The 17,422-nt window shown below is 35.9% G+C and overlaps 1 protein-coding gene across 12 annotated transcripts in view; it reads right to left on the reverse strand.

Annotated features, from left to right (window-relative positions):
- Positions 1–17,422, reverse strand: part of LOC105477538 (BBX high mobility group box domain containing) — a 269,896-nt gene that overhangs the window by 65,802 nt on the left and 186,672 nt on the right. For all 12 annotated transcript variants that reach the window (XM_071092481.1, XM_071092474.1, XM_071092475.1 and 9 more), the window contains 2 exons: positions 11,487–11,682; positions 7,458–7,525 (listed from right to left, as the gene is read on the reverse strand). In XM_071092481.1, coding sequence (XP_070948582.1) covers positions 7,458–7,525; positions 11,487–11,682 — 264 coding nt within the window. The remainder of the gene's footprint in view (positions 1–7,457; positions 7,526–11,486; positions 11,683–17,422) is intronic.

The raw sequence follows: 17,422 nt of genomic DNA on the forward strand, positions 1-17,422 counted from the left end.
AAGATTAAGGAAATAAGCCAGCTGAGATGTGAGACCCCAACTGAATCAAAGATGGTAACTGCCAGGCTTCAGTAACTGTCTGGCAAGAAGTCAGAGCTGAGGGAAAGGGGTCAGAAATACAATGCCTGTGTTTCCAAGGTAAGTTAAAAAGGAAATTTGAGAGATGGAAGGAGGTCTGGATGGAGGCGGTGGGTGTCTGTTATGAGAAGAGATGGTTTTGGGGTAGACGATTCCATCTGAGAGTTAAAGGAGAAGCTGGTTACCAGCGCACTGCACTCGGCTACCTGACGCGAGTGGTGCACTACATCTGAGAAGAGTCCCTGGCCACCATGGCGGGCATAACCGAACAGCAGCACAGAGCTGAGCACTCCCACAAGCAGAACACATGTCGAGTCATCTTGCTAACTGGAAGAACACATCCTTGGTTTTCCTCAGGGCACTGGGGCTGCTGGAGTATGGATTTTACCCCATGAGTCAAGTTCTCCTAACACTATAATCTGTGTGGCTGAGCACTAGTATGAAAGTCCAGAACAGACTCCAGGCCAGTTGTAAAAAGAACTGCAGTAGCAATTGAGATAACTCAGATCACCTGCCTCAGTTTCCTCATTTGATAGAGTAGATACAATGCCACTCTGCCTACTTGCCTTCTTCACAGGAAACTGTGAGAATAACATGCAACAGTGTACATCACTGTGCTCTCCAACAACCACCTAATTGACAATAACCACACCTCTCTTGTGAAGGATGCCTCCTTTATCTTCCTGCTCTCCACCCTTCTCTTTTGAGCCCAGCTCTCTTTCTGCCCACCTTCCACACTACCTTTGCCTTCATCTCTGAGAGCCCAAGGAGGATACTCAGTGTCATCAATGCAGCCTAGGGACTCATGGAGGAAATGTGATTGTAAATCAAGCTGGGTAGAAGGACCCAATTCTCTGGGCTTGAGCCCCACTGTGGACAGATGGTAGAGGCTGGGCTCTTTGGCTGGATGGGCAGGTCCAGCCAAAATGGACAGTGAAGAGTGACATAAAGGGGGAGCCACCCAAGAAAAGAGAAAGCTCAGAGAGCTCATTTCCTTTTCAGGGTAGAATTTAAATAAAGTAAGCTATAAAACTTTGGGAAGGGAATAAAAGTTTTGATGAGGTTCAGGTAGGACATTGGGGCAAGGAGTTTGGAATTCAATAGATTAAAGTATTCTGGAATAGTCCAATACAGTAGCCTAAAGGAGGCACATATCTAATTCAAACACACCAACAAGCAGAAACATAAATTACCTCATTTCATTGACGTCAGAAATTAGAATAAAGAAAGTGAAAAGTTTCCATTTTATTTAAATCTGTATTTGTTTAAAATTGTTAAAAACTCAGCATTTAAGATGTGGACATAATCATTCCTTTATTCAACAAATATTGGTAAAAATCAACTTTTCTCTGTCTCAGATTTTGCCTATCTCATCATTTAATGAAAAACGATGTGGCTTTAAATCTAGTATTATGAATTTCTCATTCTATGACCTTTGAGAAGTTATTTCACCTCTCTGACCTAGTTTCCTCATTTATAAAATGGGGAAAATAATAAACCAGCCTCACAGGGTTCTTGAGAGAATGAGTTACTCAATGTCAACTGTGAACACAGTGCCTGGCCCCAGAAAGCACTCACAAAATGCCCCTGCTCTGGCAGCGATGAGCTTCAGTAAGGGTGCAGCACAGGTCAGCATGCAGGAGAAGTGGCCAGAGCTAAGGTTGGACGGGCAGAGGCGGAATCATCAAGGCCCCTGTGTGCTGCAAGAAGACTGAAGCTAGTTCTCCCGGGTTGGAATCCCAGTTCTGCCACTTTGTAGCTTCACCATCAAGGGCTGTTACTTTACCCTTCTCTGCCTGTTTCCTCACCTAATGGTAAATATTTACTTATAAGGTAAATAAGACTTAACTCACAGAGTTGTTACAAGGATTAAGTTACTCTTATGTAATACACTTAAGAATTGAGCCTTGGAAAAAATGTTCAATACATGTTAGTTGTGATATAATAACAACTATTCTCCAGGCAAGTGGGTAGACCTACTGCAGTTTAAATCTTGTCATTGTTTTTGATCCCAACTTTCTTAGTCTTCCAGTGACAATACTTACATATAATACAATATGAAATTTTTTTAAATATAAGACATTATACAGTTTATAATAAACTCTAAAACTAAATATAATCAGTGTTATAAGGTATGAAACTAACAATATGGGATATGAGAGATTAGAATAAGGAGGGAATTGAATTGGCTCAAGCAATCATAATCATGAAGGACTTCCTAGAGGAGGTGACAGATTGATATTACAAACTTACAAGGCAAAATATATTTATTACAGGTTCAGTATCCCCTAATCCAAAAATCTGAAATGCTCAAAAAAATCTGAAACCTTCTGAGTGCTAACATAATGCTAAAGGAAATGCTCACTACAGCATTTCAGATTTCACGTTTTTTGGATTTGGGATGCCCAAAAGGTGAGGATCATACAAATATTCCCCCAAAAAAACCCTCCAAAAACTGTAACTCTAAAGTACTTCTGGTCCCAAGAGTTTTGAATAAGCAATATTTAACCTGTATTTTTGGATTTTAAGAAATTTTGATATATAAGCTTTAAACATTTTAAAATGGGCAGATCATGGTGAACAAATGAAAATCAATGTGATTTCCTTTTAAGCTAGAAGTATCATGTGAAGAATTTGCTATATCTAAAAACTTGAACCTTAAGACAGTATCAGCTTCGTGCTGTCTGGTTTGTTCCCTGACGTGCCTTATACATAGAAGGCATTCAATAAACACTTGTCATGTAATTAAATGTAAGAAAAGATGGCACACAGTTTGGCACTGTTCAATTCTCAGAGAACATGACCTTTACAGTCCTTTTATGGAGGTATGCCATCATCTATTAGCATCTTCTCCACTAACCTGACACTAACTCAGCTACTCTGCTGACTTTGGACTTCCTATACTGATTTCTCCCAGATATTAAAAAACTGTCTCCTTCTTGAGCACCTGGTGATTAAGACAGTAAATTACAACTGTAATTTCTGCTAAGTTTTCACAATAGACAAGGAACTCTCTCTCTCTCTGTGTTTGTGTGTGTGTGTGTGTGTGTGTGTGTGTGTGTGAATGTATGCTGGTAAAGCATATTACAGCCTGTGGGAGAAATGTCTGATATAATTTAAACTTGCAAGTTGAATATGAAATGCCTAGAATAACTTAACTAATGGTAATAATATTATATACCTGTAAGAATTATTTGCAGGAGAGTTAAAAGTGCCTTACAGGTTTTATTTAATTAATCTTCACTGTAGCCTTGAGATTTGAAGGCAAGCAGATATTATTATTAGCTCCACTTCACGGGATGGAAGGCAAAGAAAAAAGTGGCTTGATCACTACTTTACTGTCATTATCTGTTGGCTCCAACAAAACAGGCATTCTAAAAGCACAAACCCAAAGTCTAAGGTACTTCTCATATATTTGAAAGTTTGGCTTCAAACAGTCATTCAACTACATAGATATTGATACCGTCGAAGCTTTTCATCAGCTATAATTAATCTGCCTAACTTATATTCTACTTTTCTCCAACCACCCTCCCCTTCTGTTCTAGCCAAGATGAATTTATGTTGCTCACTTAGGTCTGATACTGGATGTCATCCTTTCTGAGATTAATCCAAACTGTTGTATACATGATATGGTGAATAACTGCCCCTTCCACAATCTGAATTATATCACTCCTTGCCTTGTTTTTTAAAATTTAATTTAGCTTTCCATTTTTATTAAAGTAACTAACAAATATAACAGATTTCTAGACCTGGAGATTACTTCTAGAAATTCTAGATCAAGTACTGACAATTTATTGTATTTTCATCTTTAGATAATTCTCTGGTATGAAACACAAGGGCTTAATTCTCTGCCTTCTCATTAGTTCTTCTCTGAGTTTGATGTGAACATGATTACTTTTATTTGTTCTGCATTTTTATTTGTTTCTTTAAAGTTAAACAAAAAAAAAAAAAAAGGAGACATTCATTTAAACTTCTGGGCACTCTATTGAACAGACAGGCTCTCATCTCTGCTGCAGCTCCCTGTCAGCCTATTTTTGTCTGGCACTTACATTTTACGGATTAAACAACTACATTTGATTTCTGATTTAAATAATTTGTTGTAATCTCATATTCACTGGACACACTCCCTTCCATTTCCTTCATTATTATGGGGTTATTTACTAATGAGACTTCTATGCTTCTATTTTAAAGGGTCTCGGTAGTGACATGCTTAGTCTGCTATTTTGAGCCACGAGTCACTCCTTTATGTCTTTCTTGCTCAGTGTATCGATTTTGCTTCCTCAATCAATAAATTCTATAACAACCAACATTGTTTTAAATAATTTATCCCAAATAATTTATGTATTTCAATGTACTCTGGGTATAAAAAAAAAAGGCCGATTATGTGAAAGTAAAAGAAACAAAACAAACTATCAAAATGCATCCATTTGCTTCATCACAGACCCAGTTACCACAATGAGACTATAGAATCACGCTAGGCTTAGTAACAGCGGCACATAAAAAATGTTGAAATAATAATGCAAAAAATCTATTATGGTAGATTAAGAATTGATCAGGAGACAGAAAGAAAGAGAATACACAACATTTTGTTTGTTGTTATTTGCCCGTTGATATCTCAAGAAATTATAATTTCTCTCTAAAACTCTAAGTGCATTTCAGGCAGATCTAGGAAGTGGTATAGGCTTTTAATCTGGGACTTTATTATTTCAGTTACAGTAAGCCTCTCTACCTTCTAGAGATGCTTTTTTTTTTTTTTTTTTTTTAAAGAAATCTATTCCTTATGTTAAGATTTTCATATTTAAAAAATAGTCTTTTGAGGAGTTTTTCTATATGGTTAGGTCTCAGGTCAATGAACAAAAGAAAACCTTCTCTGTTTAAGAATAATATTTGAGAATAAGGGTTCTGTCATGGCATTTTTAAAAGCGATTATGATTAGACCATTTTTTGGTGGCAGAATTTTTGTAAAATGTCACTTTGGTCTTACCTCACAGTACCAACAGGCTTCACAGTAATTTTTCTAAATGTCAGAAATATGAAATTTCTGTATTTCTCTTATCTCATTATCCTGCTAGTCTTCTTAGGGAAACATAAGTACATATTTATTACATTTGTCTCATGTTCATCTGCCTATGTATATAAGCCCTTAAAGTTCTATGATCATGTCTACATATCTGGAATAAGACTTCACATAGAAATTCGGGTGCTAATGCAGTCTACTGAGAGCTGTAAAGTAAATTCTCAAACTACCTATATTTAGAGACAGCATTATTTTATACAACTTTCACTGTTTAAATATCTCAAAATTATTTTCAATAATGACCTAAATATCTCTGAGATGGGAAATACTGAATATGAAGAAAGAGTTGTGTTCTTTGAAGTGGTTCTTAAAGACCTAACTGCTACCACCTTCTTCCTTAGCATAGATTCTCTTCTCCCATTATGGTTCCCTTCTTTCAATCGTTTAGCTTTCTTTGATTCTTTAGCTTGAGAATTCTCAAAACATTTCTACTTCAGAGATAAAAAGGTCCACCACTGTGTTGAGTTGCATGTGTCAAAACTCTGCCTTCTTAAGAAGGAGTAGGAGAACATCTCATTGAAAAGAGCCCAAAAGGCAAACTTTAAGCAAAAAGGGGAAAAAGAAACCATGCTTCTCTTTGACTAGCATCTATGAGTTCTACAGATGTTGATTTGTTTACATTTGTACTTGAAGTTTAAAAAGAACACTAAATAGATGTTGGGAATGAAACACTATGATAATTCTAATAGTTAAGAAAGATGATGCTGGCTTTCACAATTCAATGCATGCTTGGAAATCATATTGAGTCAGACGTGTTGAAAGGTCAAGTGCATATTATTACTCCAACATTCACCTTTGGAACATGCTTGGGATACTCTACACCTAAATGACAGTTTGATTTGTTAAGAGGTAGCAGCAATGTGTTAGAAAGTGAAACGATGCCTGACAATGCTATTATGTTAGAAACTACAAACATGATGAATAATGAGTATGCAAAGGCACAAAGTGACATGTATGCTTTTCCAGCTGAAGATTAGCAGAAAGTAAATAACTACCAGTGTATTTTTGTACACATTTGTACATTTCTTGCTGCACTGAAGTGAACAGAATCAAAATAATTCTGTTAGATTGAATATATAGTCAACAATTGTGGATCCCACATGTAAACTATAAAAAACAAAAACCTTTTATAATGTAAGTAGGTTATTATCTAATTACATTTCTACAAAAACCACTATTTAATAGCCTTCAAGTATAATAAGTATGACACAATCACAACTAAAAAAAAAAAGTAAAAAATATGACCCAAAATAAAATTGAGTCATTGTTATTTGGCCCTAAACAACAATTCTGGTTGGGGATTGAAAAATTTCCATCTCAAAAACCTGAGTGTGGTAAAATAACATGACCTGTAGGGCAATTCAGTTGGCCTCTGTTAAACGTCTCTGCGAAATAGGGGAATTCTACAAATGCAGACTGTGCATGGTTAACTGCCACTATCTGCCCATCAAAATCATACCTAAAAATGTTTAGCCAAAACAGTCCAATAACTAGATGATGAAACCAAATTCATGAAAGCCTAGGTCCTTTTTCTGTTTTAAAGATTACAACAGGCTAAGCACGGTGGCTCATATTTGTGATCCCAGAACCGTGGGAGGCTAAGACGCTTGAGCCCTAAAGTTCGAGACCAGCCTGAGCAACATGGCAAAACCTTGTCTCTCCACAAAATACAAAAATTAGCTGGGCTTCGGGGTACATGCCTGTAGTCCAAATCATCCAAAGGCTGAGGTGAGAGAATCACCTGAGCCTGGGAGGTCGTGATCATGCCACTGCACTCCAGCCTGGGCAACAGAGTGAGACCCTGTCTCAAGTGGGGAAGGGAAAGAAGAATAAAACAATCCTGAAATGCCATGTTTCCTAATTTTCAAAACAGCTGTTTGGAATTATTCAGGTACCAGAGAGACTGACAGTTGCATATTTTTAGCTATCATCTTCCCACTAGCATGTGAACATCACCAAAGCAGAGAATGTTTCGAATAAATGAATTATAGCACCCAACTGACATAACCATGATACAGTCATGGCAAACACCAGTGATCTATATATTGCATTACTACAACCTTACATGTAGGTTCAGAAAACCTCAACACCTGACTTGTGTTTATATCCTCATGGCCTTATTTACACCACTTATTTTACACTCAACACACAAAATACACAGAAAGATCTTAAAGAGAAAGATTATAAAGTTTGTTCATGAGCTATAAACAGTGAAAATGCAGAATGAACAACGTAAACAGACCGTAACTGTGTTCCCAACCCGCAACATGAGCAGAATGGAGATGGAAAAGGACTGGCTTACCTCTGGTGTGCCAAGAGCATGTTCTCCAGCTAACAGCAGCATACTCAGGCCTCCCATTTGAGTAGGATCTAAATAAGTCAAAAACAAATCATCAACTTATAAGCATAAAGTACATACAATCCACAGAGTCAAAAAGAATACTCATAAAGACTAGCAATTAGAAATCCAGCACAACCACATATAACTTTTTATAAAAAAACTTTTAAAAACTCTTTATGCAACAATAACCTGGCATGTATGTGTCTAGTGCTCATACTTTGTGAGCCTCTTGAATACCACTCTTGTCTCACCATTCCAACAGCACTTTCTTCAATACCATTGCTGTTTGTAACATTAATTTATCTCCTAATGTAATGTTTCTTTCCTTACTGCTTGGGGAGTTAAGATAAGATTTTTTAAACAAAAGAGTGTTATTCTCAAATTATTAATTCTGCCATGTGAAATCAGGACTAATTTTAAAATAATAGGCTATCAGATAACTAGAAAACAGAGAGAAGTTTTCCAATCAGGCCTGTAAAATCTGGTAGGTTTTATTCAAATAACCTTTCTTTAAAGTTTTAAAAATAAATTTACATTAACTGATGTGTTTTTGACATTTTAAATCTTAGGGGTAGTCAAACACATGCCCAAAATGCCTTCAAGGTATAAAATTAATGCTTTTTATGTTATCAAAGGTCTTTGTTTTCACTATTTCAAGAATCAATATAAACAAAGAAAATAAAAACAGCAAAGTGGTAGATCTATAACCCAGGCTGTATCTAAACAAAGAAAGCAGACTTGGGAATAATGGCTCATGCCTATAATCCCAGCACTTTGGGAGGCCAAGGCAGGAGGATCTCTTAATGCCAGGAGTTTGAGGCTACAGTGAGCTAAGATCGCACCACTGCACTCCAGGCCTGGGTGACAGAGTGGGACCCTGTCTCTAAAAAATTAAATGAACAAATAGAAAATAAATAAAAACAAAGAAGTTATCAAATAAAAGGCACCTGTGTCCTGTAAGTCTGTCCTGAATTAAAATTCAGAAGTGTAATGAAAGAACATATGTCAAAATGCCTAACTCGGTGTCTCTCCTCGTGCATATAAGGCCCTTAATCAATGTATATTTAATTTTAGGAATCTACAATTGAAAATGAGGATCAGTCATAATGTTGCACAAAGAAATTTCGTTGTTTCTTTTCTTTATTGGGTTGAAGAGAGGTCCTTAAGTACATCTTTGTATACAACCTGTCTTAGGAACTCATAAAACAACTGTGACTACATGTTATAAATAGTTTTAAAAAAAATTGCAAAAAAACTTCTGAGGTAGTAAAAAAAATGGGTAGGGGTTGGGGGAAGAGGTTATTAGAGGAAAAACTATGTTACCAAAAGATCAGGGGGTCAAAAAATAGCTCTGCATTGGAAGGCAGCCACATAGGAAGACACACACAGAGAATACGCAGACAAACAGTAGCTGGTTTGATGAAACAAGGCTCTTTGGCGTTGTTTTAAGACTCCAACTTTAAATGTTAAGTTTAAGAACTACTGCGGCTGCAGAAATAGATACTTAAATCTACTTAAAAATTAAGAGGGGGAAATGAATTTGCTAGAAAATAAAAGTTTAGTTTGGTTCTTTAAAAGAGAAATACTTTTGCAGCTGTCATCCTAGAGATCAGGAGGATTGGATGATAGCTTTCTAAAGATAAAAATGTGTTAGTTCAAATTACAAAGTAAAATAGGAACATGATTATGTGATAATTTATATACCGATGTGACTTTGCAATAAGTTTGCTATACAGATACTGAAACATAGGCCAAGAAATTACCAACATCCTTTATATTAATTCATACTTACACAATGTTATTTAGAACTATCAAAAACATATTCACATACATAGGATGCTTTCTTTTGTGCAATTCAATGAAAGGGCTTGCACTAAATTACAATATACACAGCTTTCTCTTCTTGGAAATCATACATTTGGTAATATGGGGTTATTGAGAATTGCAAAATGTCATGTGACAAGGACTACTGGGCAAACAAAACAAAAGAGATTCCAGATTGAGGAAAACAATCTGGCATTTAGAAGTCCTCTACTGTCTCTTAGATTCAGATGCCTAAGCACCAGGTTTTAATTAAAGACAAATCAGTTCACTTTCATCTTGTTGAAAAGGAACATACCTGGAAATACCAGATCAATGTTATCCGCTATATGCAAGCCTATCAAGAGTTCTGAACATGGATTTGCAACATATAACCCAAGCCATTATATAATGAGATAAATGCAAGGAAGGTGTTATCCTTCTTTCCTGTACTTTCTTTTGAGAACACATATCTTAAATACTGATCTGTAAAGATCCTGTTTGAAGTCTGGGTTCGACTTTCAATTTGCAGGTAAAAGGCAGATTAATAAAGTATCAGAAACCGTGCTACAAAAAAGATATCTTTCATAGCTTTCTGCAGTTCACCCAAAATTGTTATATGGTTTGTGAAGAGCAGATGTATGCAAAAAAAAAAAAAAAAAAAAAAGCCAACACCACCAACAAACTACATACCCTGATCTAGATTGAGAATTGGGAGAAAAAGCAATGGATGTTACATGATGACCAAAGAAATTCAGCTGGAAGCAGTCATCTATATACTCTTTCTGGGTTCTGATAATACGATATTTTAGAAAGTACTCCAACTGATATAACCTGGGAAGTCCAGAAAGCTCACCAAGACTATCTAATAACAAGTGGTTTGAAGATAAAATTGTACAAAGTGACAGCTAAAGCAAGGACAGATATCTATGTCTGATTCTTCTGGGATATGTAGAAGCATCATTTTGGGAGTTTATTTAGAATGACACTACAGACACCCATATAGCAATCACCTGAATCCTTCCCCACCACCCCCCTAGAATGCTGCCATTATGTTAGACTTCATTTTTTAGAGGCAGGGTCTTGCTCTGTCACCCAGGATGGAGTGCAGTTGTAAGGTCACAGCTCACTGCAGCCTCGAACTCCTGGACTCAAGTGATCCTCCCATCTCAGCCTCCCAAGTAGCCAGGACTATAGGTACATGCCACCACACATGACTGATTAAAATAATATTTTTTGTAGATTATATAGAATACTGCCACACACTTTATATACTATGAATCACACAGTGAACTATAAAGTCTTGTTAAATTTATTGGTCATTAAAAAAATGTGTTATCACAATATCACTCAACCTCTTTCCACAACCTTTCCATATGCAAATAGCTCAATACTCTGATTTGGAAGAAAATTTGCTTCTAATACTGAAATAGGAACCCTATAGCTCAATCGCAGCATCACTGCCTTTCCCCTGCTCAATCTGCTAATTTCATCTGGCAAACTCCTCTTTTGATTATTGTATTGCAATAGCTAGGGAAGACAGAGCCACTTGCAGGGTGAATATAAGAACTTTATTTCATGGTAATACATGATTTAGCATACCTTACCACCCAAAGAGCACTAAAGGTCCCATAACAAATGGCACCATCTGGAATTTTAAATTTGTCTGACCCATACATGAATGGACACAAGAGGAGACAGATAGGATGGGAATTCTAAGACACAGCTGTCAGGTCCATCTCAGATTTGTGATGTACTTGTTCATATTCGTGCCCTCAATGTTTCCAATACCCAGATGATCTACATGATTGTGGCTTTTTAAGTAGCTTGATAACTAAGGTGCATATTGGGATGGCTTACTGGTGTGTATGTGTGTGTAAGCCGTTCTGTGAACATAAAATTTCCAAGGCTTCCAACACTCTCCATGTTGCTGTCTACTTTTCCATACTGTCAATGTCAGGAATTCACATATATTTATAATGACACTACCACTGAGGCTATATATCCTTTTTAAAATGACATGTATTCTACATATATATCATGATCCAATGCTTGAAAATACGCTATATCTTTGCCACTGCTTAATATTGGTCATACATTTTGTCCCCCTGCCCCCTGTATTGTTTAAAATGCTGCCGAAATGTACTGCCCTGTCCTTAAAGAACAGGTGGAAATAGTGTCTCAACTCACCAGCCATTCCAAAGTTAAGCTGAGGCATTTCTTCAGTCTTTGCTTTCTTGGGGCTTGGCAAGTCTCTTGAAGAGTCAGATGGGAAGGCCCAAAGTTTCTTTCGTGGATTGACAGTGGGTGTTGGGGATTTCACAGGCTTGTTTGTGGTAGGACACCATTTGTAGCCAGGATTTGCTTTCATAAATGCATCTTTATACTACAAAGAAAAGGACAGATAGTAGATTTTAATTAACAAATAGACTGAAAAAGTTCTAAGGGCTGTCACACCATTCCCTTATTTAGATACCAAGTGAGAAAAACAATTTCAGTGACTTCTGTGGCTCTCCTTGTAGAAGAATGACAATCTCAGCATAGGGTTCTAGAGATAAGACATAGAGTTATCTAATCCATTTATGGGATAAGCATTCAGAAGCTGTATACTTTGTGTTCTTTAATCCTCAACTTTAAAAAGTAGTATCCAAAAAGCTTTCTGACCTTGGTGGGGAGAGGGAGTTGTTTATAATGGAATGAGCCTAGGGCTCTGGAGACAGAAGCAGGTTCAAACCCTCAAACTTCCACTTAGGGCTACAGTAACCAAGGAAGAGAAGGTAGCTTCTCTGTGCCTCAACCTTAGATTCCATAAACTGAGAATAATACCACCAGTGCCGAGGGTTGTTGGAAGCAGTGGTGCATAGTGCATCGACCATTTCTTTAGCTAGCTGTGGACATTAAGCAAGTTATTAAACCTTTCTCAGCCTCAATTCCTCCACTTACAAAGTGTAACCACACTTGCCACCATGCCAGGGGTCTGCAATGAGCATACATAACTGAATATATAAACAAGCTCTAAGAGCGCTGATATGTGATGTTGCAATAATCCATCACAAACTTTGTCTTACTTGGAGGTTTCAGCCTTCACTGACAACATCTTTCTCCTTCATTTTTCTGTGGCTTGCTCCTGTTACCATTTCTCTCAATTCTGCTACCTTTTATGTCTTGCATGACAATAACATGAAGCAAAATACATTTATGCTATTTGTTACATATTGCCAAAAGTTATCTGTTAAGAATGTATTTTCCACATATTCTTCAATTTTTTTTATTGCTAGATATTTTATTAAATTAATACAATTCATTCAATCCCATAAGCTTGCCTTTTAAAATAGTAACTTAATGTGTGACATTAACTCATTATAACCTCCAAACAGCTTTTAATTTTACCCAATAGTTTGAAAAAGGTCCTTTCTCCTTGGTATGTACTTTCCTTATACCAAGACTATACTTTTTTTTCCTATCATTTCCCTTTAAATCATATAAATGAAAACTGTGATGTAGATAATTATGCAATGTTAACTGACAATGGTGTAGAATTATTTCATGTTATCTTAACTCAAAGTTTCTGAATAATCCATTTTTTTTAACCTGTAAGATATATATGCCTATTGATACATGGATACATGTAGAAGGAAAGTAAGCATAAAAAAACTGTAGAATACAGTCCCATTTTTCTTACAAAAATAATTAAAATTGGACACAAGGCCAAACTAGAATTTACCATCAAAAAGCAGAACGTGTCAGGAGTTATCAAATGTGATACAAGAGACACACTACCACAGTGCATTCATGTGCATGAGGGATTTACATATTAAGCTGAGGCAGACAAATAGCTCTGCCTGCTGTCTGGAAGTGGAAAGTGACAAATGGCAGAGTGAGGTGAAAATGGAAGTAGCAGACGCATGCATCATTATTGTGTCCCAGTAAAAGCACACAGGCCGGGTGTGTCAGATGAACAGTCACTTGAACAAAGGTCACCACTTTATAAAGTGTCAAAAGACTTTCAAACAAATTGATTAACATATTTGTCATGATAAATAAAATTATCTATTTTTGGGAGGGAGTAGTTTAAAAATTTTAAGAAGGAAGTCATAATTGTGGAAAATGCTAGACAGGTGTCACCAGAATGATGGCCAGCATCAACTAATTTTAAAGCACCAATCATACCAACAGAGTCCAGCTTAAACTAATTGACAATGGGGAGCTGGTGCTGAAAATCACATAGAGCAGTTATAATCACCACATCCCAATTTCTCTTGCATGTATTCCACTCACCTATCCACATCTCAAATATTCTGTGAGCACTGACTAGATGACAGACACTTGCTAGACACTGGGGAGAGAAAAGAGTATGAATTTGATGGAGTCCCTGTCTTCATATTGCTTACAGTCCACAGTTTACAAAAAAATATATAATTTCTTTTTACACATGGTCCATAAGGCTGGACCATCGCTTCCTCTGGCTCAGGCAGGAAAAATGGTTTTACAATGGATCTGCAAAAGGGCTACCTACCTATATGAGTTGGAATAACAGAGGGCAAGAGAAAGGCCGGGAATACGTGGGGTTTTATGGAAAACAATAACAGAATTTACTATAAGGGTCTACACCCTGTAACTGTATCACAATATTAATCTTGCAGATTCTTAAACTCAAGGTAGATGTTCAAAACCACGTTCATTAGTTCAATCAAGTATACATTGAGTGGAAGAGTTAAGAATGTGAGAGAGAGAGAGAACAGAATAACACACAGTCTTTGTCCTTAAGGAGTTTAAAGTTTAGATACAGATGCCATCAATTCATGTAAAAACACAAGTTAACACAAGCAGTATATGAGCATCAAGCGAGGGTGGAGGCAGGAAGAGCCTCAGGGTATGAGGATGTCTATCTGTTCTTGGAACCTGGCACTTCATCAATCACTTGCTCTGATTTAGCTAAAAGAGACAATAGTAGAAAGGCTTAATCATTTGTTGTGATGAGACTATTAGGAAAGGAATTACAGAGAAGGCTGGGTAAGGGAGAAATGGGGGAAGACTCTGTATACGCCTCTGAAGTGAATATCTGAGTGAAATTATTAGCGTGCAGGTCAATCATGTGGGCAAAATTCCTCATTACAGGACTGAAAAGGCCTAAGAGACAGGCCCCAGATATCCAAGGCCAGACTGTTCATACTGATGGTGGGACAGGAAGCTCACTTATCCTCCAAAAACATCAAACAAGCTATCGGTCCTAAGATTTCAACGGAAGACTCTGTCAGATAACAAAATTTTTGTTAAAAATAATGATTTTCAAAATTCTCCCATTACATAAAAATTCATCTCATGGCTTCCAATTTCTTTCTGCAAATTTCCAACCAATTAGATAAGCTAAGGGAATCCTGCTTTGCAGTAGACACATAGTTCCTGACTTACCTGTGGTGCTTGGTAAATGCTGGATCCCTTCTCTCAGGCCCCATCCACTACCATGTTTCAGTAGCAAGAATAATAAATTAGAAATCCTGCTACTGATTTTACTGTTATTCAGTATTGGCATCATATACCCTTTGTCACAGTATTCTGTCTACTTAATATTTGATAATGGCATTCTTATGTGACAAAAGACAATATTCTGTCAATCTTTTAAAAACGGAGTCTCAACATTACTTTTCTAGACCACTTACAAAAAAATGCAAATTTGATAAACAAAAGCACTTTAATTTTAATAAAAGATAGACTTACCAACTGTTCTCCATTTGCCTGTTTTTAGTTGGGAGGAGGTGCTATCTAAAAGTCCACTAGTATTTCTAGTTATTATTAAGGTCTAGATCTTTTCAAGAGGGTGAAAGAGAAGTCGCAGCCCTAGTGAGATTCAGTCATGAGGGACCCTGAGAATGTCTGTATAAATAAAGACAGATGACTCCACTGCAAATATATGAAGTATCATCTACCAAAATTGTGAAAAAGAGATTAAACTAGAAATTACTGGATTTCTGAGAAAGAGCTATAACACGTTTTACTGTATAATCATATATGTGAGAGGGCTAAGTGAATCTCTAGCATAATAAATTCTGAGACAGCTGTTTCTCTTCCCATCCACAAGCAGAAATCACATTATACAAGGGTAAAAGAAGAGAAGGAATTATCAGATAAGTGGTACTAATCTGTACTTTCTTAGTCTGAGGACCTTTCCTTCATAAAAATTCAAAATTATAGTTCAGATAATACAACTCAATGCATTATCTGATCTGAATTATTCTTGCTAGCTGTTTTTAATAGAAAGAAAATTAATTAGACTGTTTCACATGACAGAACACTGAATTAAATTTACGGTTTGATTGAACAACAATAGCTTAAGTTCTACATTAAACCTGCAAAACTTTCATAATAAAGTCACTCCAACAGAAATTATACACTTGAAAAAGTGGTTTGAATATGTGACCAGGAAATTATTTGGTTGTTGTGTTGTAGAAATGTCATAAATGAAAATTTGAAAGCAAAGAAACTGGCTACTTCATGTGGCTATAAGGGTGAAAATTATTATGGCAACAGTAGTTTTTTTACAAGTATAATTTTACTCCCTAATCTGAGTAATTATGAGAAGAGTCAGTTTAATCAGTGTGCACTAATTTTAAAAACTGAAATTTCAGAATTTATTTAAAAATGTAATTTTGTTACTTTTTAAAAAGTAGACAGTGATCTGTCTACTAAGATCTGTCAATCTAAAAATTAACATCTGAAACCAAATACTAAAACGAGTTTTGAGAGACACAGTTTAAATTCTCAATTTATTCCTCATTAGTTATGGAGTTTTTATAGTCTTTATAAATTTATTTGAATATTTAAATACAAGTGTTTACTAAACAATTGGCAAATGGACTAATATTTCAAAATCAAATAGTTCACTTAATTAAACATCTATGTTGCTAAAAGCTAGTAATAACACTGAATAGTATTGGCCAAATTGGGCAAATGATATTTTTAGTTTTGTTCATTTTTGTGTTTCAAAGACTAATTTTTGCATTTCAGTAGGCCTCCAATGTATTAACAGTTCATAATAAAAATAATAATCATGTAGATAGAGAAGTATGAAACAGAAACAACATAAAGCCGCTTATCAGAAATAACCCTAAAACAAACATTTGCATAGAGTTTTAAACTTTATGTAATGCTTGTACATATGTTTCCTTATTTGTATTTTACATCAACTCTGTGAGGGCAGGCATCTTAATTGCCATTTTACAGATGTGGCAATTCAAAACAGTATGAGAAGGGAGGTTAAATGAGTTAGAATTTAATAATGTAACTTAATAAAATGAGTTTATAAACATTTAAATGTTTATAAAAGAACCTGGACATGATATAGCAATGTTCACAAAGTTATTATTATCATACCAAAAGCAAACATCTGAATATTTCTTTAAACACAGTAAGAAAGTTCTAATATCTAGAACACAGGAATGGAAAAGGTCTCAGAAGCAAGCAATGTTGTGAAACATAAAGCTGACATCTTTAGGTTTACTATCTATATCCCACAAATGTGGTGGGGTCCCTAATTAAACCATACTCAAAAAGTATAAGCCATTTGATTAGAAGCAGCAAAAGGGGGCTGACGAAGGAGAGAAATGGCAAGTGCTAGCTGAGGGTGGACTCCCCAACCCCTGCAAAAAACCCAAACAAAACAAAAACCAAAACTACCATGGAAAAGCAGAGAGGATATTCAAAAGAATAAAATAGTTGAGAATTACTAATAGACAAAACATTATTCACAAAAGTCTCATCAAGTCACAGATCATAAAGTAATTCCTGTGGAAATAACATGTTAAAGGTTTCAAAAAAAAGTCAAAAGATGTTCTGAATACTTTGAGAAAGTATGTAAACAAAATTTTAATGAAATTTCTAGGATAAATATATAAAATAAGAGTTTTTAAAAGAAGAGTAAAGTTTCTTCTCTGTGGAAATCATTTAGGTATAGCAGCTGTTTCTCAGAATGCTAGATAAATGAGGTGCTACTCTAATAGTAGGCAAAGTGCAATAGCATGCTTGCTAGAATACAAATTATACTATTTGTTAAGCATGATGTATAACAGTTAAGAAAAGTTCTCCAGAGTATAATACAAGAGAAAATGAGAGAGTATTTTCTTTGGAAA

The sequence above is a fragment of the Macaca nemestrina genome, chromosome 2 (genome assembly GCF_043159975.1).
Source record: "Macaca nemestrina isolate mMacNem1 chromosome 2, mMacNem.hap1, whole genome shotgun sequence".
NCBI classification, from domain to species: Eukaryota; Metazoa; Chordata; class Mammalia; order Primates; family Cercopithecidae; genus Macaca; species Macaca nemestrina.